The following is a 21,292-nucleotide window of genomic DNA, read 5'->3' as shown; positions in this document are numbered from 1 at the left end:
GCAACACCAAATCCTCTCACGTTCTTTCCCACCCTCTCTAAACAGCCCTTGCCTTCCTCTCCCATTTATTCCAACCCACAACCAGGTGCATCCAACTGCCCTGCAGCTTTGTCCAGGACACACAGTGTCTCTCGTCCCATTTCAGGGAGTTTGCAGCCAGCCACTGGGGCTGCTTTTCAGGCACACCAAAAACAGCAATGTTATCCAAGTGGATGGGTTACAGCCAGAACTACCATACTCAGAAGTGCTGAGTCAGCCAGACGTGGACTGGGGAAGGGGAGTCAGGCTGAGTGGAGGAGGGAGGCATTATTAAAGGGGCTTTGTGTTCAGACTGATTTTTCTTACAGTTTGAATTTCTATCATTCTGGTTAAAATATGCTGTGCTAAATAAACATATAAACGCTGAATGTGTAAAGTTCTCTAGGGATCAAAAAGGGATTGAAAAATATGCCCCTCAAAAAGTAGGGGGAAGGCAGAGAGGAAGGAAGCTCTATTAGAACTGGGTAGACAGGTGGGGAGGGCTGGGGAGGAGAGCAGGGCTGAGCAGAACCCTGACCCCACACTGGGGCAGATGTTGGGACTGGCCCTCCTCTGTCTTAGTCTCTAGCTTTCAACCCTTCAAAGCCTGGTGCTCAGCAAATTAGGAAGAAAGCAGAGCCAGGGGCTCCACAAGTTCTCCCGGAAAAACCTACACACGTGTGCTTCTCTGGCGGACTTTACAATATGGTGATTACGCACAGAGGCTCCCGAGTTGGAGAGATCTCAAGTTACTTAGTCCCTCAGCAGCCTCCAAGGTGTATAAAAGGGGGATAATTCTGTCTACCTCATAGAATTGTGAGAATTATGAGTTGGGATATGTGAAGCTGTGATGCAGTACCTGGAGCACAGCAGGCCCCTGGTCCGTGGAATCATCACTCACGAGGACACGGCTAAGAGCAGGGAGGTTGAAGCTCACATTCCAATCTGTGTGAGCCCAGAACCCAGGCTCTTTCTTCTGGCTACATGTTCCCTTACTCCTTTTCGCCCAGTCACCTCCTATTCACTCTATAGGTTTTCACATCACTTCCTCAGAGAAACTTTTCTAACGCTCCCATCCCCAAGTGCTCTCCCCCAGCAGGGACACATACCTGTCCGCTCTGTGTCCTCATGGCACTTGGCTTCCCCTCCCACAGCGCTCATCACTGTTATGACCTTTTTAAATAGCAGAACTACTGAGGTATAATTTGCAGCCCACACAATTTGCCTATTTAAAGCCGCACGAGGGCCATTCACCAGCACATCTCTAGAACATAGGGCAGTATCTGCTCAAGGCAGGGGCTTGGCAAGTAAACATCTGTTTAGTGAATAAACGTCCCTGCCTCTGGATCCCTACTGGTTGTCTGAGAAGAGGTAAGAGGGCCTGAGGAGCAACAGCGACTTTCCTGTCCTTCAAGTTACAAGAGGGACTTTGGCCTACAAGGGAGGCTGTGACCAGTTGTTTAACCTTCTGGGCTGCCAGTGGGGGTGCATTCTCAGGGAATGTTCTGCCTCCAGGGGAAATGCTCCAAGACAGGGGGCCTGGTCTGGGTCCCTGCCCGTGGCCCTTTACCCTAGAATTCCGCAATACAGGCTCAGATGAGGAACCACAGATCAAGGCAGAGAAGGGTTTCCAAAAGGTTCCTGTTGGGGAGATGGAAGAGCACGGAGGGAAATATTCATGGCTAGCCTGCGGTGTTGAGGTCCGGGCTCTAGAACCCTGGGTTCATGTCCAGCACGTGGGATGCGGTGCTTCATCAGCTCTGTGAATGACCGATGGAGGGACACGGCCCATCACCGCCATGAGCCTCTCACCTCATGCAGTGCCCCAGGTATATGCTGGGGAGCACAGTGGCAGACTGTGACGTCACAGAGCCCAGTGCTGAGGGGGGAGCTCTGGGCTGGCACCATCCCCTGGGCAGCAGCTGAAGGGAGGGTCTGGAGGATACTGATGGAGATATGTTTCATCAGAGAGATCAAGTTCCCCAGAGGTAGATCTCAGGGCATGTAAAGACATGACAAGGGATAGAGGGACAGTGCCCAAGTTCTGGGGCAAATGGGGAGCCTCAAAAGTTTAGAAAAAATTGAGTAGCTTGTCTGAGATAACACAGCTCTCAAAAAGCCAATTCAAGAGTGAAAACCAGGCTGGTTGACTCTGGAGCCTGCTCTGGCCAGGGGTTATTATAACTCACATAACAATTCATGATCATCTGACATTTTAACTTTGAAGGCTTTCACTTAATTTGAATCTCACAACAACCCTGCCTGGCAGAGAGAACAGGAGCTGAGATTCCCATTATACAGAGGAAGAAACTGGGGCACAGAGATGCAGAGAAGCAAAAAGCCATGACTGGAAACCCAGACTCTTGACTGTCACCCCCTACACCCTAGGAGACGTCCCTCCCGCCCACATGCTCCTCCTGGAACCGGAAAATGCAACAGGTGAGAAGCTTACCTGAGTCCTGAGAGCAGCTGAAGCCAGTGTCTCCGGTGCTGCTGCTGTTCCCCAGGGGTTGCTCGCCTGCCATGAGGGCCGTGAGGTGTGGGGACAGGCCCAGGTCTGCAAAGCAAGGTCAGCACTGACTGCACACTCACGCCCAGTCCCTCTCTCCTGTCCACCCTGTTCTCCCTGCAAAGGGTGCTCTCCATTCACTGAAGACACGAAGCTCTTGGCTGCCTTTCCTCCAGGTCACCCCTTGTTCTTATCCCAGGGAGTCTGTGACAGCATTCACTGGGTCCTACCAGAGGGGAAGAGCTCAAGACAAATGTCAAACACCAACAAGGCAGGTGGGAGAGAAAACAGTGAACAGTCCTGGGAGATCTTCCAGTTACCACAGAATGGGTGCTCCTTTAACTTCCAAGCCTATCTGAATACCAAAAGGTAGGTTTTTTAGAAGAGGCTGAAACCCCCAAGCAAAGAGGATGTTTGTAGGTTGGAAGGTAGGGGGTGGGCCATGAAACTGACCCAAGAAAGGACTGAGGCTGGCAGCAGGGGAGGCCTGGAAGGAGACCCCCAAAAGCTTAAGGACTGAAGGCTCGGAGTCTCTGGGCAGGTAGGGCTCAGTGGAAGGACTCTACAGGAAGCAGTGGGTCCCGTCTATGGCTAGTCCCAACTCAGGCTCTGGGCACCTGCCCTCCATGCTGTCAGGAGAGCAGACAGAGTGAACTGGGGGACTCTGGCCTTAGTGACACCAGGCACAGGGCCACGTGGTAAAAACTGAGGGAACAATGAGGCTGCCTAGTTAACAGTGGGACCCCCACCCACTGCCTTACTCAAGCTGGGCGGGGGGCCAGAGATCTCGTCCCCTGGGAAATCCAACCCGTCAGAGAGAAAAGCCCCACAGACCCCAAGAGCGGGGCGCCCTGTAGAACGGCCCCGCCCCTCCACCCTTCCGTCTACGTGCCATCTGCTTCACTGCCCAGGGTGTCCCAATCCCTTTTCAGGGCTGCCTCATTAACCAGAAGGGACAGTGAAGATCAGGAGACATTAAGGAAAAGCACTAGCAGAGATGGGGGGACAAAAAAGGAAGGAATAAAAAAAGGATCTGCAGGAGACAATGCAGGGAGTTTAAGAAAACAAAATTCCAATTGGGTGTCCTCAGAAAATTAAGAAAATAACGAATCTATAAACAAAAGAGCTGGAGGCCACAAAGACCATGGAGACAACAAAAAGGCACTCTTAGCAATTAAAAAACAGCACAAAAAGTCCAACTCTTTCCATCTCCTGAGAAAGACCTACCTGCCACGAAGGACCTGCCACGACAGACCACCTGAGTCTCCCCGCAGCACGCTTACAGACAGGAGAGGCCTCTGCCTATGCTTTCATCATAATTCTTCAAGGGAACAAGGTGACTCTCCTTTCTCTTTCAGAGCCGAGGAGGAGATGGTGGGGGTTGGGGTGGGCAGCCCATGCAGACAGAGCTTCTCTTTTCATGAAACGTGCGAAAAACACTTTTGCAAAGAGCTGCTCCCTCTCCTGGGGGTTTGTGTAGGGGGCTGGATCCAGAGAAGATTCCAGACGTGATCACCCACCTGCAGGGTCTTGGCCTCAGAATATGACTATGTCTCAGCAGGAAGCCTGGCTTGAGGAGGGCGGCCTGTGGGGGAACACCCACTGTCAACTGGGACAGCTGAGGCCACAGTGGGCTTTGGACACATCTCTGAGGCTCGGTGAAAGCTAAACATAAGTCCCGGTCTCCACCAGTGGGAGGACTCACTGGAACCAGGCCAGTGTGGCTCAGCTAAAAGATCTGGAAACAGGGCAGCCAAGTGGTGACTCTCTATTCTGTGTTTGTTCAGCATTTATCACTAGAGAATGGGCGCAGCAACCCAGAGCTTCTTCACATGAAGCAACAACACACTAGACTGGGCCCAGTCCAGCCCTTTTTTAAAAAAATATTATTTTTAAAGAAAGAAAGGAACAGGCACAAAGTGGCAGGCCCAGAGGTCAGATCAGAAGCCTGGCGCGGCCAAGAGAGCCACGCGTGCCTTTCACAGGCCACAGGAGCAGGAGTGCCGTTCTGGGGTGAAACTGGCACTCTGAAGCAACCAGAAGACCTCACGGTGGCACAGGAAAGGAACCTAGAAAAGCAAGCGGGGGAAAAATCAGAGGCCCCGGGCCTCTTACCCCCAGCCCAAACCTCACGAAGGCCTTGGGATGGGCCATTTCCTCTAGCAAATGGAAGTCAGTGTCCTTTTCTCCACAAGGTAACTGGGCAGGCTCTATCCCCAGTTTCAGGAACTTCGAGCATCAGGTGGGAGTGGCATCTGGAGAGGCCTCCCTCCACGCCTGCGTGTCAGGCCTGGTGGCAGTGCTGCCAGATGAGCGGCTGGCCCTTTCTCCTGAAACCCTCATCTTTGCTGCAACGCCTGCAGCCAGCTATCAGCTTTGGGTTTGTAGTGTGGCCTTCACTGGAAGGACTCATGTTGAAACTGAGACTCCAATACTTTGGCCACCTGATGCAAAGAGCTGACTCATTGGAAAAGACCCTGATGCTGGGAGGGATTGAGGGCAGGAGGAGAAGGGGACGACAGAGGATGAGATGGCTGGATGGCATCACCGACTCAATGGACATGGATTTGGGTGGACTCCGGGAGTTGGTGATGGACAGGGAGGCCTGGCGTGCTGCGGGTCATGGGGTCACAAAGAGTACGACACGACTGAGCGACTGAACTGAACTGAACTCCTAAGACCAAATGTTAGCATTTAGTGCACCTTTCAGCTGGAGAAGGCAATGGCACCCCACTCCAGTATTCTTGCCTGGAAAATCCCGTGGACGGGGGAGCCTGGTAGGCTGTAGTCCATGGGGTTGCTAAGAGTTGGACATGACTTCACTTTCACTTTTCACTTTCATGCATTGGAGAAAGAAATGGCAACCCATTCCAGTGTTCTTGCCCGGAGAATCCTGGGACTGGGGAGGATGGGCTGCCATCTGTGGGGTCCACAGAGTGGACACAACTGAAGCGACTTAGCAGCAGCAGCAGCACCTTTCAGCACTAGAATCAATGTCACTCCAGAGCTGACCTACCCACCATGAGGTGGCCCTGCCTGCCAACCCTCAGGGAGGCCAGAGATCTCAATTCCTCAGGGAACGCCATGGTAATCTGCTAACGAGCCTTCACAGGCAGAAAGTATTGTAGTGGCCTGGTGAGAGCTGGTACCCAGGGAAAACCTAAACTGACGCACTTTTTCAGTTTGGGGCTAATAGTATGAGAAAACCAAAACTCATGGATTATGGGTGAAATCTACATATGAAATCTTAATAAACATGACTCCCTATGTAGAACTCCTGGCATCTCAGGGGCAGTAGAAAACTCCAGGTGTTTGTGGAATGCACTACACCTGCTCACAAGCACTGTGAGGAAAGTTTATAATTCCATGTACTGAATCCTTTGGTGAGAACTTTCCAGGTGCTCATGAAAATGGAGAGGGACAAAACCGAGAGAGGGCTTCTGAGTCTTTTCTTGCTGGCTTTGGAATGAATCTTATCACCCTTCTAATGTGCTAACAGGAGAGAGCAAGTTTCTTCTCTGAGTGTACGAGAGGCAGCCTGAAGCAGGCTGGGTGGGTTTAGGCATCTGCTGCAGATGCAAGTCATGCCTGCAGAGGGCACCAGACCAGGGTCTGGTCACCGCCCTGGCTCAGGGATGCAAGGTGGAGGCAAGGGTTTTCCCTCCTAATCAGAAAGGCCATGGGTTTTCCTGGTATGACCAGAGTAGGATTCAGGGATGGGATGGGCACTGCATTCTGCTTTTCTTTAAAGACTCTTGCCAATGCTTTGCCCACCTCCTAAAATCAGGACATCTGGGGAAGAGACAGCAGGGATGCCCCCAGCTCTGATTCAAGGGAAGGCCAACAATACAGAACCCATCGTCCCACACGCTCTTCAGCCCAAAAACAACCCACAAGACTGCTTCTCCCTCAATGAAGAGACCGCTCACTGCCTTGAGCTTGCCAATGCAACCACAGCTGGTGTTTTCCATCTGTTCTCACAGCCTGACAAGCTCGTCTAGGATAATCCCAAGTGGCTCACACAGAAAATCTTGGCCCCCAAAACAGATGTTTCTTTTTATTCTATCTACCCTCTCCTCCTCCATTCTCTTTCCTCATTCTTAACGTCACTGGAATCGAAAATGTTTATTTTTTTTTGCCTGGAAGATAATTGATTTTACAAAGTCTGAACAAATAGGTTAATCAGTGAAATGAAACCAAACCCTGAATGTATTCCTCCTGGCTCACAATTCATACTTGGAATCATAGTCTTGCCAGTAGCAAGGGGTGGGAAATTCAGGAGCTAAAATACTGGGATCCCGAGAGATGTTTTTTTCTCCTATGGTCAAAATAAGGAGGGAGGTTCAAAAGGGAGAGCATATATGTATACCTATGGCTTATTCATGTTGAGGTTTGACATAAAACAACAAAAGTCTATAAAGCAATTATCCTTCAATTAAAAAATAAATAAATTTTTTAAAAGTCCCAGAATTTCTTCCTTTCTCAAGAAAAAGCACGCCATTAGTCCACGAGGTGAATTAGTGATGCTGGTTTGCTGCCACATGGAGCAGATCTCCTATCATCACTACTCCAGAGTACTCATAATTAAGAGCTGTAATTTTCACTCTCTTGGGAGGGGAGGTGGAAAGCCTATTTCCTGGAAATGAAAAATTAACTCAAGCAGTGAGTTGCCCCAAGTCATCTGGCAAGAGACTGGAACTGCACTCTGAACCACATGGCTTTTTTCATGAATATGATCTGATAAGTGCCCTCAGAGTCCCCCTTCCAATAGCTCATCCAGGTGACAATCTCCCTCAAACAACAGAGTGGTAACTTTGGAGGCAAGATCCACCAACGCATGCTACAAACAGTGGGTGAAGGCTGAAGGGGAAATAGGACATTTTCATAACCTCTAAGTATCTCCTCTGCTGTACTTACTAGTGACAATGGAAAAAACAGTGAATCTACGGTGGGGAAAGCTGCCAGACATCAACCTAACTGTATGGACTGAAAGTGTTCCCCCAAATTCCTATACTGAGGCCCTAGCTCCCAGTGTGATGGTATTCGGCAGTGGGTTCTTGGGGAGATAATTAGGTTTAGAAGAAGTCATGAGGGTGGGAGGACCAGAGAGCTTGCTCTCTCCTAACCCTCCACCATGGCAGGACAGAAAAAGAGGACAGCCAGGGAGAAAGCCCCACTGGAACTCAACCACGTGCCACTCTAACTTCAGACTCCAGCTGAACTGTGGAAAAATGAATGCCTTTGGTTTAAGCCATGCATTCTCTGGGATTTTGTTGTAGCAGCCCAAGCTAAGACATCAACCAAGAGATCAAGAATAAAATTAGCTAGTAATAAGACCTACAGATATATGTGCCCCTGGTATGCTTACTAGGAAGAGCACATCACCGGCCCAGCATCCTGCCAAAACGTAACCTTGAGGACACATCAGTTACACACAGATTGAGGGGCCGTCTACAAAATCCCTGAACAGAACTCTACAAAAGGGTCAAGTCAGGGAAGATAAGGAAAGAACAAAGACTTGTTAAAGATTGAAAAAGACAAAGGAGATGTTACGGCTGAATACAACATGGGATCCTGAACTGGATCCTGGAACAGAAAAACGACATCAACAGGAATATAGGTGAAATCTGAGTCAAGTTTGTAGTTGTCAATAGCCATGCACCCATGGTGCTATGGTTAGGCAAGATGTTAGCACTAGGAGAAGCTGAGGGGATGGGAATTCTCTGTATTGTTTTTCCAACTCTTCACTGACTCTAAAATTATCTCAAAAGAAAAAGGTTTAAAAAAATTTATTCCAACTAGAGTAATTCCTTTGGATCTCATCAAAGGGCATGGGATTGTGTTCAGAAACTTAGCTCTGAAATCAATTATCAGATGGAGGAGCAGCTTTAACACATATCAGATAGCAACATTTCAGTGACGGAGTGGAGGCTTGCCCTGAACACATCCTGAATTACTAGGGATGGCACAGTAAGGAAAGGGCTTACTGTGAGGAAAGGGCTCAAGGAGGAGTATGTCTAGTAGGAGCAGCCGAGGAGGGAAAAGAGCACTTCAAAAAGGACTCTGCTTCAATGAACACTGAAAGGAGAAGGTAGCCTAGTTCAGTGCTTAAATTCTTTTTTTCTCCAGATAGAAATAACTGTACTTTCCAGGCCAGTGGGCCATGGCTGGGGTCACTGAACTCGTGTCCTCTGCCCTACCCAGCTTGGGAAATCTGCTTGGGAATCACTGGGATGCTCCTTCCCCAAAGGAAACCTGTGCTTTAAGCCCCGAGGCTGCAGTCAGTCTGAGATCTCACCCATCAACCTGCCAGAGTGTCCAAGAGGACCATAGGCTATACCTATGGGAGAGTGGGCATCCCCTTGCTGACAAGTTTCCAAGTTACCTGTGATCCTGTTGGAAATGCTGAAGAGCCTAGACGTCCTCTGCCGCTGTACAAATGGTTCCCGGTAATACCGATCCCCAAAGCACATGCCCAGGAGTTCCTTGCGCACCGTCTTGTTCCAGAGTCCATAGATCAGAGGGTGGCAGATGGCACTGGTAAAGGACAGCCAAGTGGCCCAGGTCTCCAGGGTTGGGGAGACACAGTTCTTCCCCCAGAGGGCCTCAGAGGTGATGACAACCATGTAGGGGCCCCAGGTGACCATGAAGGCACCAATGACCACCAGGATGGTGACGAGGGCTTTGCACTGGTTGGCCGAATAGACCACGCCCTGAAAGGCGCTCTTCCTGCTGCCCGAGGAGGAGGTAGAGGTGCTGGAGTTCTTCCTCCCAGTCCTCTGCACGCCCACCTCCACAGTGACCACAGCGCCACAATGCACCTTGCGCGCTTTGACCCTGGCCACTCGGAAGATGAAGCCATAGCACACCAGCATGACCAAGAAGGGGAGCAGGGCACACCAGATCTGCCAGAACGCAGTATAGCCAGGCTCCCGGTGCCACGCGGCCACACACATCCACTTGAACTCGTCAAACTCCACCGATGACCAGCCAAACAGAGGTGGCAGGCAGCCGATGAGGGAGTGGAGCCAGATGTAGGCAAGCACCATCACAGCCCGGTTGCCTGTGATCTTCATCGGGTACGCCATGGGATACAGGACAGCGTAGTAGCTGGAAAAGGGATGGAGGGAGGTGAGAAGAGGCAAAACAGAGGAGAAACACGCCAGGATGGATGCCCACTGCTTTCCTAGGTAGGCAGTCTGTTGTATTTCTCACTCCACTCAGCCACAGGGTGAATACTTCTAAAAGTAGCACCTTCTCCCAACCCCCCTGGACAAGTCACAGACTGGCCACATCACGCAGCCCTGTGGGACTCTTCATCAGAGAATGACCGTGTGCCAGGAAGGACACAGAGCTCAGGCAGCTCTGCCTCCAAGCCGCCATGCCAGAGTCCATTCATTTCGGGGGTGTGGCTAGTCTTGAGGCATCTGCGGGAGCTCTAAGGAGTCATGCCTCAAACCAAATCACGTTTGTGTTTCTAACATTAATCCTTTTAGATCAGTTTTCAGAGGGTTCTCAGAAACCAGAATAACTTCTAAGCATTACGGGGTTCATTCATTCAACGAACTCAAGGCCTGCCACGTGCCAAGCCTTGTGCTATGCACTGGTGTGTGCGCTCACTTACTAAGTTGTGTCTGACTCTGTGACCCCATGGAGCAGAGCCTGTTAAACTCCTCTGTCCATGGGATTCTCCAGGCAAGAATACTGGAGTGGGTTGCCATTTTCCTCCTGGCTACGCACTGGAAATAACAGGTAAAAAGATGCAGAGGGAGATAGGCAGAGAAGCAGAGTAGGAGGCTCTGGAGTGGAAAGGGCTACATTTAATCCTCCCAAATGTTTGAAGTGCTGGACAATATCGTCATCTTCATCTTACAGATGACGACCCAAAAACAGAGAAAGGATAGATAATCTGTCCCAGATAAGGAAGAGGAAGAAACAAGATAAAAATCCAGGCAACCTGACTCTATAGTCCCCAACGCACAAGGCAGCAATTTCCTGCAAATCCTCTTGTTCTGGAATCCACAGACCAGGGGTGGTGGCTAATCCCTTAGCTCTGTGAAGGAGGGAGGCCTAGAGAGCTACTGATTCACACTGATGGGGCCTTGGATCAAGAGTGCAGGATCAGGGCAGACTTCTTGGCGGAGATGGCACATAAACACAGGTCTTAAGAGATCAGAGGCCCTGGTCCAGGAGCAGATGAGGCAGAAAGCCAGCCTTGGCCAGATGCAGAGGTGCACATGAGCACCGCCTGTCAATGCAAGAGAAGTAAGAGATGTGGGTTTGATCCCTGGGTCAGGAAGATTCCCTGGAGGAGAGAATGACAACCCACTCCAGTAATTTTGCCATGGAGAGAGGAGCCTGGCAGGCCTCCGTCCATGGGGTCACAGAGAGTCAGACATGACTGAGGCGACTTAGCACGCATGCACTGGCTCAGCAGGGAGGCTGCCTGTAGCTCAATCAGGAGGCAAGGAGAAAAGGTGGGGCAGGGAGACAAGGAGCCTGGGGGCTGGGGAACACTATGCCCTGCTGGCCAGCTGAGTACTGATGCTTTAACTGGGGTGAGTGGGAGTATTAAGACCATGGGGTTGAAAGTAAATCACCACCCTCCTGACTCAGACATTTTATCCAAAGCAAATGCTGTTTATTGATGGGGCTTCTGCATGAGGCACCATGTGGAGGGGCAGGGGTGACCACACTGATGCCACCTGGTACAGACAGGACCACAGGAAACGGCCACACATGGCCTGTGAAGCCACTTTTTCCACCAGGACCTTCCTGAGTCACCCCTAGGCACTAGCAGCTCAGCGACAGGGGCCACAGCCTGAATTGCCACCAGCTGCCTGGATAAACTTCCGTGGAGGAGCCGCCACCTCAGTCGACACCTCTGTGTAGACTGTGTAATCAGTGGCAAGACAGGCTGCCGGTCTCAAGTCCCGAGGCCCTGCCAAGGTCTAGCCTGGAAAGAGTGCTTCTGAGTGTGAGGCCTGAGGAGAGGAGACCGTAATTACGGGATGGATCACAGAAACTCTGCACACTGGCTATGGTAAAGCAAGTCCTGTCTTACGCTGACCTCTGGGTTTGCATCTTGCAAAGGCCCTGAAGCCACAGGAAAGAAGCACGCCTTTGGAGCTGAAATTCCTGGGTTCAGGTGGTGATTCTGCTGTCTACTAGCTGTGTGTCCCTGGGGAGTTATCTAACCTCTCAGAGCTTCAGTTCCTTCACCTGTAAAATGGGAAACAGGATGGGGATCAGGTCTTAACACTGAGAGAGAGAGGTTGTCAGTAATTAGTCTCCAAGGGAGACTGGGAGGTCCTGCTCTCCTGTTAAAGTCTTCAAATAAATCATGGATGCAAGTCTGGTTCAAGGACGGGATGTGCTAGAATGGGGGAAACAGCTGGGTGGTGCCTCTCTTTAAACGGCAATAGGGACAGAGCTGGGTCTTTGTCCACTGACCTTTCCCTCTTCCTTCTTTTTGAAAAATCAATTAATTATTTGGCTGGGTCAGGTCTTAGTTGCAGCAGATGGGATCTTCACTGAGTCATGTGGGATTTTTCATTATGGTACACGGACTCACGGACTCTCTAGTTGAAGTAGGTGGGCTCAGTAACTATGGTGCAGGAGCTTAGTTGCCTGCAGCATGTGGGGTCTTTGTTTCCTGGCCAGGGATCGAACTTATGTCCCCTGCATTGTAAGGCAGATTCTTAACCCCTAGATCATTAGGGAAGTCCCCCTTTCCTTCTTGAAGACAGAATCTTCATTCTGTTCCTGCAAAACTGCTGTGACCACAGGGGACCCTTGGCTTTTCTGAGCATCAGGGGATGAATCAGGCCATGCTGATGGTATCCTACCTCTTTCCAGGTGACCAGCTGAGGCACTGACCTGTGTAACAACATCTGGCAAATGAAATGTGAGGGGAGTTTGCTAGGGTAGGATTGCGGGCACTTCCAGGAAGGTTTTCTTCACTTTTGAAAAAGAAACAAAGCAGGGATTTCTACTTTCCTCTGCCCATTTAAAAATCATGCAGGCCCTCTGACCTCAGACAATACTTCAGGGGCAATACCTGGGTGTGGGAGGCCAGGCCCGAGGAATGTGAGCTGTCCTGGGCTCCTCAGATGAACCCTGTTCAACCAGTCATAAAAGTCATCACAATTAATAAACTGCCCTCTGAACATGTCCTCTGGCTGTTCTCAACACCAGTCAGGATTATTATTCAATGGTAACATTTCTTTGTATCACAGACTATCTAGAGTGTGGAGCATGTACCAATGATTTCTCCCAGCTGAATCCCAGAGGCCCCTCAGGGTGCAGGGGGTTGGTGCTGGCTCCTGAGGGATCAGTCTCCTAGAATCAGAAGAGCCCCTGAAAGGCCAGAGTGCTGCCTGTATACACCGCACCCTCCAGGGGTTGCTTTGGTTTTAAGGTTTTGGGAGGCAAAATTTATATACATTGAAACGCACAAATCTACTACACCTTCATCAAGATATAAACATGCCAACATCTGTCCACAAACACACAAAAAATGGGTTTCATTGATTTGAAACTTCATTTTTTAAACTTAAGCTTCATTTAGGCCTAGTTTGCAAGCTCAAAGGAAAATACAGAACAAAGGCAACTCCCTATACCCTGCAGGTTAAAACAAGCCAAAATGGAGGGTTTTTTCCTTTGTTTCTCATACTCTTAACTGTCTTCTGAAATGCTCTGTCTTTTCTCCAACAACTCATCTTTAGACACGAGCCCAAGCACCGCTCTTGGTCCCGAAAGAGGCTTTCGTGACGTCACCTGGAACTCTAAAGCTGTAGTGACCACAGGGGCTCCAATGCTTAGCTCTCTTGGAACGAGACCAATCACTTAGAAAACCACCCCTGTTTTTACAAGAGGCTTCACTAAAAACACAAACAAAATCTAAGCCAACTACAGCTACCTTGGAGTGAACACGTTATATTATGTTGAAAAATCTCCTGACAGCACTATAAGTAACCATCCCACAATGCTAGTTACTTTCTTTTAAAATACTATTTTAGAGCTGAAGTTTCATTCACTCCAGTCCAGAATGAAAACATGAATATCCTAACAGGACCTTAAACCCTGACAACTTCAAGGCTAAGCCAGAGATGACCACATTGGACTTATTCATAGGGAAAATCTTCCCAGGTCGAATGATGTTCCCCACCTGGATCTGCACCCACACTGCAGGTTTAGGACACTGACATCTCAATGGTGAATTTCACTCCAGCCAACTATTCTCTTTATGCTCTACCTTTGCTCTCTCATCATGGGGCTACAAGAAGGACTTTTTTGGCTCATCTGCCAACCAGGCTCATGGATTTCTTTAGGTACAGTTCGTAGGGTTCCTAACTGAGGACACATGTCAATATCAGGAGACGATGGGGGTTGTCACAACCAGGAGGTGTTACTGGCATTTAGTGAGCAGAGGCCAGGGGTTCCCCTCAACACCCTACACAGAACAGTTTGTCACAACAAAGAATTATCTGGTGCAATGTGTCAATCGTGCCAAGATTGACAAACCTTGAATTAAATATACTGGTTGGAAGAGATGATTGACAATTGACTGCATACTGTATGCATACTGTATTAATGGTTAAGAGCCCAACTTCTGACCCCTTGGAATTGGACAAGTCACTTAATAGCCATGAGGACTTGGGCCAGTTTGCAAAACTGCACTTTGCTCATCTGCAAACGGGGTCTGATAGAGTTGTTGTTTAGCTGGGATAAATGTTAACAGCAGGGTGCCGTGCCTGGCTCGCAACTAACAACATTTCAGTTGAGCTCATGCCCCCTACCCTAGCTTTCCTTGACTTTCTTAAGTTGTCCCCATCTCTCTCTTCTCCCCATCCTCTCTCTCACTCCTCTCTCCTCACCTGTCTTTTCCTACCACCTCCTCTTGCTGGTTTCCCTCTCCCCCTCTCACTCCCCGCCCCCTCCACCTCTTTCTCCCTTTTTCTCACTCTGTCTTTTTTCTCTCTCACCCTACTCCACACACGCTGTCACATACACAAGAGCCGTGTCATTAGGTTTCCTACATAAAAGGCAAATATGCAACCTCCAAAACTACTAACATCCAGGGGTGTGAGAAGCGGTATTTGAAATCCCAATCAGATGGTAATCATTTATATGAAGAGATCAATTCGCCGGTCCAGTCAATTTGTACTTTCAGCCACACAAGTGAGCAATAATAAAAAATAAATTGCACCTGCCAAGAAAATATTTGAAGACATCACAATTTATAGCACTAAATATAAATATATTATAGTCAAAGATCTGGGTAAAGCACTGTGCTGGCCAAATCCATCTTGCTGTGCCTGCAGAAGGAAATGAACCATTTTCCAAAGACAACCAGGCCTTGGTGACTTGTTATCATAGTGAGGCAGAAGTCCTTTCTTAATTCATAGTTCTGCCCCTGAGTCACGGGGGGCCAGCTTGTAGGGTCCGGGGTGCCTGGATTAAAGCTGTAGTGGGGTGACCGTGACGTCAATTGTTCGTATACTTCCTCTGATCTCTGGCTACGTAACACAGACCATGCTTTTTCTGCCTTGCTCCTTCCTCTGTGTTCTCACAGTATGTTAAACACACTGGCATTATATATACCTCATATGGTCCTGAAATTACCTGGCCACATGTCTCTCCCCCTGCACTGTGAAATCCTCCATGTGCTTCTTCAGCTGCATATTCCCAGCACCAACTGTGTCAGGCATACATTAGGTACTCAATAAAGTGTTTATCAAATGAATACATGGAGGCTTTTATGTAGGAAACCTAATGATGCGCCTCTTGTGTATGTGACAGTGTGTGGGCGGGGAGTAGGGTGGGAGAAAAAAAAGACAAGAGTACGAGAAAAAGTGGAAGGGGCCCTTGCAATCCGACTCACTGTTAGAACTTAGCTCAAATGCCATCTTTTCCCCACCCATGGGCTCCAGAACCTACCATCAGATTCAGCGGCGGGATATGTGATCTAGTTTTCTGACCAGGGATTGAATCCAAGCCCCCTGCATGGGGAGGGCAGAGTCTTAGCCACTGGACTGCCACTAAGAGTCCTCACACCACAACTAAAGAGTTCATGTGCCACAACTAAAGATTTTGAAAGCAGCAAATAAGACCCAACACAGCCAAATAAATAATTTTTTTTTTTTTAAAGCAGTGGCAGTGGGAGCTGTGACAGTGCTTATTTCTGCTTTGTGTTCACATCAGCACCTGTGGGTCAGCCTCTGCCAAAAACCCAGGGACTCCTGGTCAGCAGAGGCTACATCTTAGTCATGCTGTATCCTACCATCTGGAGATTTAGTACAGACCCTTTCACAAAGTAGATATCCAGCAAATATTCCCAGCATCAAAGAATAAAGCATTGAAAGAGGCAAATTCTCTCTCGTTTGATGCATTTGGATGACATGATTCGAGAATCTGTCATGCTTGCTGGTGAAAAAATGTCTCACTCTTAGCCTATCTAGGTCTCAGATCCAAGTAAGCAGCTTACAGCCTTCAAGAGCTGCCACTATTTACTGAACATCTATGTACAGAGAGCTCTGTGAGAGGCATTTAAAACTCCCCCACTTTGCTCTTGAGCTGTTGGTCCCTACTCCACCTTCCACAGGACCCAGGACCCAGGACCCAGAAAGGGATATTCCAAAAGTAATGATTTTAAAAAAATAGAAATTCAAACAATAGTGAGATCCCATTCCATCCCACTGCCAACAAAATCTCACTTATGTCTGTAATGCTGATCATCAGTCTTGATTAGGATGCTGATAAGCGGCTACTGGAGTGAAGATCCATACAGCCTTCTGAAGGGGAGCCTGCCTTTCACACATCAAGAATCTTGAAAGTGTGTTTACTTTGAAAACACAATTTCACAAACATACGTCTTTTTCAAACGTGCTATTATATAAAATAGAAAGCTAACAGGGGACTGTAAAAATAAACTATAGTCCATCCAGAGGATGCAATACCATGTAACCACTAAAGACATGTTCTCAAAGGACATTTGCACATGGGAAAAATGCTCACAATCACACGTTAAGTGAAAAAGCGGGTCACAAAACCACAATGCTTGAGCCTATTTTCTAAATTTATAGCATACAGCCAAAAATCCCTGGAGGCAAATATGCTAAAAATGTAAACAGTGATTGATTGCTTCTTATTAGTAGGATTATGGATATATCTATGTCTACGGATATGTCTTGTTGCTATTCAGTCACTCAGTTGTGTCTGACTCTCTGCGATCCCATGAACGGCAGCATGGCAGGCTTCCCTGTCCTGAACAATCTGCTAGAGTTTGCTCAAACTCATGTCCATTGAATCGGTGATGCCATCCAACCATCGCATCCTCTGTCATCCCCTTCTCCTCCTGCCTTCAATCTTTCTGAGCATCAGGGTCTTTTCCAAAGAGGCAGCTCTTCCAATGAGGCTTCAGGTGGCCAAAGTATTGGAGTTTCAGCTTCAGCATTAGTCCTTCCAATGAACATTCAGGACTGATTTCCTTTAGGATTGACTGGTTGGGTCTCCTTGCAGTCCAAGGGATCTTCAAGAGTCTTCTCCAGCACCACATTTCAAAAGCATCAATTCTTCAGCACTCAGCTTTCTTTACTCTCACAGCCATACATGACTACTAGAAAAACCATAGCTTTGACTTTACAGACTTTTGTCAGCAAAGTCATGTCTCCACTTTTTAATATGCTATCTAGGTTTGTCATAGCTTTTCTTCCAAGGAGCAAGCGTCTTTTAATTTCATGGCTATAGACACCACACACAAGTGATTTTGGCGTCCAAGAAAATAAAGTCTGTCACTGTTTCGACTTTTTACCCATCTATTTGCCATGAAGTGAAGGGACTAGATGCCATGACCTTAGTTTTTTGAATGGTGAGTTTTAAGCCAGCTTTTTCACTCTCCACTTTCACTTTCATCAAGAGGTTCTTTAGTTCCTCTTTGCTTTCTGCCATTAGGATAGTGTCATCTGCATAACTGAGGTTATTGATATTTCTCCTGGCAATACTGATTCCAGTTCAAGCTTCATCCAGCCTGGGATTTCGCATGATGTACTCTTCATAAAAGTTAAATAAGCAGAGTGCAATATACAGCCTTGACGTACTCCTTTTCCAGTTTTGAACTGGTCCATCGTTCCATGTCCAGTTCTAACTGTTGCTTCCTGACCTGCATACAGGTTTCTCAGGAGGCAGGTAAGGTAGTCTGGTATTCCCATCTCCTTAAGAATTTTCCTCAGTTTGTTGTGATCCACACAGTGAAAGGCTTTAGCATAGTTAATGAAGCAGAAGTAGATGTTTTTCTGGAATTCTCTTGCTTTTTCTATGATCCAACAGATGTTGGCAATTTAATCTCTGGTTCCTCTACCTTTTCTAAATCCAGCTTGTACATATGGAAACTGTCAGTTCACATACTGTTAAAGCCTAGCTTGAAGGATTTTGAGCATTACCTTGCTAGCCTGTGAAATGAGTACAATTGTGTGGTAGTTTGAACATTCTTTGGTATTGCCCTTCTTTGGGACTGGAATGAAAATTGACCTTTTCCAGTCCTGTGGCCACTGCTGAATTTTCCAAATTTGCTGGCATATTGAGTGCAGCACTTTAACAGCATCATCTTTTATGTTTTGAAATAGGTCAGCTGGAATTCTATCACCTCCACTAGCTTTGTTTGTAATGTTTCCTAAGGCCCTCTTGACTTCAAACTCCAGGATGTGTGGCTCTAGGAAAGTGATCACACCATCGTGGTTATCTAGGTCATTAAGACTTTTTTTGTATAGTTCTTCTATGTATTCCTGCCACCTTTTCTTAATATCTTCTGCTTCTGTTAGGTCCATACTATTTCTGTCCTTTATTGTGCCCATCTTTGCATGAAATGTTCTCTTGTTATCTCTCGTTTTCTTGAAGAGATCTCTAGTCTTTCCCATTCTATTGGTTTCCTCTACTTTTTGCATCGTTCACTTAAGAAGGCTTTCTTATCTCTCCTTGCTATTCTTCGGTACTCTGCATAGAATGTATATACAACTCTGCGTGGTATGTCTTATTTTACTCTATATTTTCCGTATTATTTCTATTGTTGGTGGGGAAAGAACATACTTGGAGAAGTCAGCTGACGGCTTCCTTCATTCTAACCCTCCAGTTACAGAGAACCAGCAGGAGTCTGGCCTCGGGCCCAGTGGAGGCCTGCACCTTGGGTGGACCATCAGGCACCACTTATTGGTTCAAAACCTGATTCTAAGGGAGCCAGGGCACTCGTGTCACCCAGTGATGACAGCCCTGGTGAGCAACCTCTGTGCTTCCCCTGACTCCACGGCTAGCTCTCGCCCCAATTCTGTAAATCAGACAGAATCTGAATCTCCCCTCTGTTTCTGTGCAGTTGAACCCTTGCCTGGGATGAACAAAGTGACCACTGGCAAAATCCTAAGAAAGAAGATGACTCTACGGGTTGGAAACTTGTTGTCAAACCCTGTAGGACTTGCACAACCAAATCTGACAGTCCAGCTCACTATCTGGAAGAACCTTCTAGGGAGAGCTGAGGGCTGTTTCTTGCTTTTAGAGCCACCCATGCCACAGGAAGGGAAAGCTCAGCTTTTGTAAGGCACACACTGTTTCTTCCGGGTAGCACTGTCTTTATTCCCTCAGTTGTCTTCCCTCCCCTGCTCTCATTTCCATCTGGAACAGGCCCCTGCAGTGCAGAGGATGGAGAATATTTCCTCTTTAGGCTGCCCTGGTGCAGCTCTGGCCCAACCTGAGCAAAAGAAAGCAGGCAGCACTTTGGGGAAGAACTGGATTTGGGACCTCCTTTGCCACGCCACCTTTCTCAGTTTCTGTCTCATCTGTCAACTGAAAAACAGAGGTTTCTAGAACTTTTTTTAAGTATTGGAACTTCTTTTAAAAAATAAAACTATATGCAAGCTAGATCAGATAAAATCAGAAGTGCTCTGGTTGAGGGGATGAAAGAAGAGGAAAAACTCTGCTTTCTCACCCTCTCCAGCACAGCCCTTGGCACCCTCCAGAGGAACTGAAGCAGCTCAGAAGGCATGATCTCTGAGGATCCCCCTTGGCCCACACTCCTAAATCCTTCAGTTCTCTGTAAGGCAAGCTTACCGGTCGACAGCGATGATCCCAAGGGTGAGCATGCTGGCTGAGCTGATGAGCAGGTAGAGGAGGGCTGAGAAATTGCACCAGACCACACCGAAGATCCATTCCCTCCGAATGGAGCTGGTCACCACGAAAGGCAGCACCAGTACAGACAGCAGGAAGTTGGACAGGGTCAGGCTGAAGACGAACTTGTTGCTGAGGGTAAGGAGATAGGACTTCCTGTATAAGGTGATCACGATGACCAGGTTGCCCAGGCAGACAAAAACGGTGATGATGACGATGGCGACGAACTCTGTGACGCCGCTGCCCCCTTGGTCACTGGCCCCCTCGGTGAGGTTACTCAGCTCCTTCCTGTGGCCGAGGGAGGAGTTGAGGCTCATGGTCAGTGTACCTCAGCAGGGGGTGGGCAGAGCATGCTGGATGACTGGAAAGACAAGCCCCGGGGGCAGAAGAGGAGTCATCAAACCACAGCATGTGTACTTTACAGAGGGAAGCCAAGGCCCCCCGGATCCTCGTCCTCATGCAAGCGCTACAGAGGCAGCCCGTTTCCTACAACCAGCTCTTCATGTGACTCACTGTATCCCCTGGAATAATGCATTCTCCCAGTCTAAAACCTCCTATCCATTCTCCCCAGGACCAGTGGTTAAAAACCTTTAGTGTACTCAACAATCTCCTGCAGTACCAGCTCAAAGAGCTGATTCTTGGGCTCCACCCCTAAAGATTCTAGTCCCAGAGAACAGAGGTACAGCCTAGGAGCCTGCATTTTAGACATGCACGGGACAGGTGATCTGGATTCAGTTCACATGGTTTATGTGGACTGTTGCTTCTGGACCCCTGCAGTGCAGTGTGGACCCTGAACCAGCAGCATCAACATCATCTGGTGCTTACTCAAGATGCAGAATCTCAGGCCCACCTCTGAATTACCAAATCAGAACCTGTGTGTTAATCCCACTCCTGGTTTGATTCCTGTGCCCATTAAAGTTGGACGATAAGATTATCATAGGGATCAGTCTCCGATCTCTAAGCAGGGTTTTAACAAGTACAATTCATACCGAGACATTGCTGCTGTTCTCATCAGTCGTGAGGATAAAGGGCAAGGAGCCAACAATAAAGATACATGGATAAGAGGATAAGAGTTTGAGGCCTTTGCCCACAAATACCATTCTCGACAAGGGGCAGTCCCTGCTCTCAGGATGCTGGCTCAGGTTTCGGCAAAAACTCAAGGTTGACATATTTTAACATCAAATCCTACAGACAAATGTTTCTCCAAAATTTTCATCTACTTTAATTAGCCAAAAAATCCCACAGATCATTTTCCCCACCTGCTTTTATTCCTGACAAAGAGAAGACACCAGAAGGGAAGGAAAGATCGCTTTCCACGAGCCACACAGCAAGAACCCTGGTGCCTAGACTGCCTACACAGCAGCAGCCCATGATCTCCACTTGACCAGAACCCTCTGTCCAGACACCTTTGGCCATAGGGGGCTGGTAGGGTAAGGAAGGCAGTCCTTCCCCTTCCCAGCAGCCCTAAAGGTCAGTTTAGAAAGTCTCCCTTTACAGCAAGCCTCATTCATAGGTCACAACCACAGATCCTGCCAGCTTGAATGGCATCAATTAATTCTCATCCCACCTACTCTTGACAGCCTTCAAATATTTCACACATGACTTGCTTTC

The 21,292-nt window shown here is 48.2% G+C and overlaps 1 protein-coding gene across 5 annotated transcripts in view; it reads right to left on the bottom strand.

Moving 5' to 3' along the window:
* The window catches only part of GPR161 (G protein-coupled receptor 161), a 62,953-nt gene that overhangs the window by 10,951 nt on the left and 30,710 nt on the right, over positions 1–21,292 (bottom strand). For 4 of the 5 annotated variants that reach the window (XM_061399393.1, XM_061399387.1, XM_061399394.1 and 1 more), the window contains exons 2-4: positions 19,625–20,042; positions 8,913–9,637; positions 2,471–2,575 (exon numbers count right to left, since the gene is read on the bottom strand). In XM_061399393.1, the coding sequence (XP_061255377.1) occupies positions 2,471–2,575; positions 8,913–9,637; positions 19,625–19,998 (1,204 nt within the window). In that variant the 5' untranslated portion in view covers positions 19,999–20,042. The remainder of the gene's footprint in view (positions 1–2,470; positions 2,576–8,912; positions 9,638–19,624; positions 20,043–21,292) is intronic. The other variant, XM_061399395.1, reaches the window with a different exon arrangement.

Source organism: Bos javanicus, chromosome 3 (assembly GCF_032452875.1).
Source record: "Bos javanicus breed banteng chromosome 3, ARS-OSU_banteng_1.0, whole genome shotgun sequence".
In the NCBI taxonomy this organism is placed as follows: domain Eukaryota; kingdom Metazoa; phylum Chordata; class Mammalia; order Artiodactyla; family Bovidae; genus Bos; species Bos javanicus.
The sequence above is the reverse complement of the archived record's forward strand: the minus strand, read 5'-3'. Positions and strand labels throughout refer to the sequence as shown.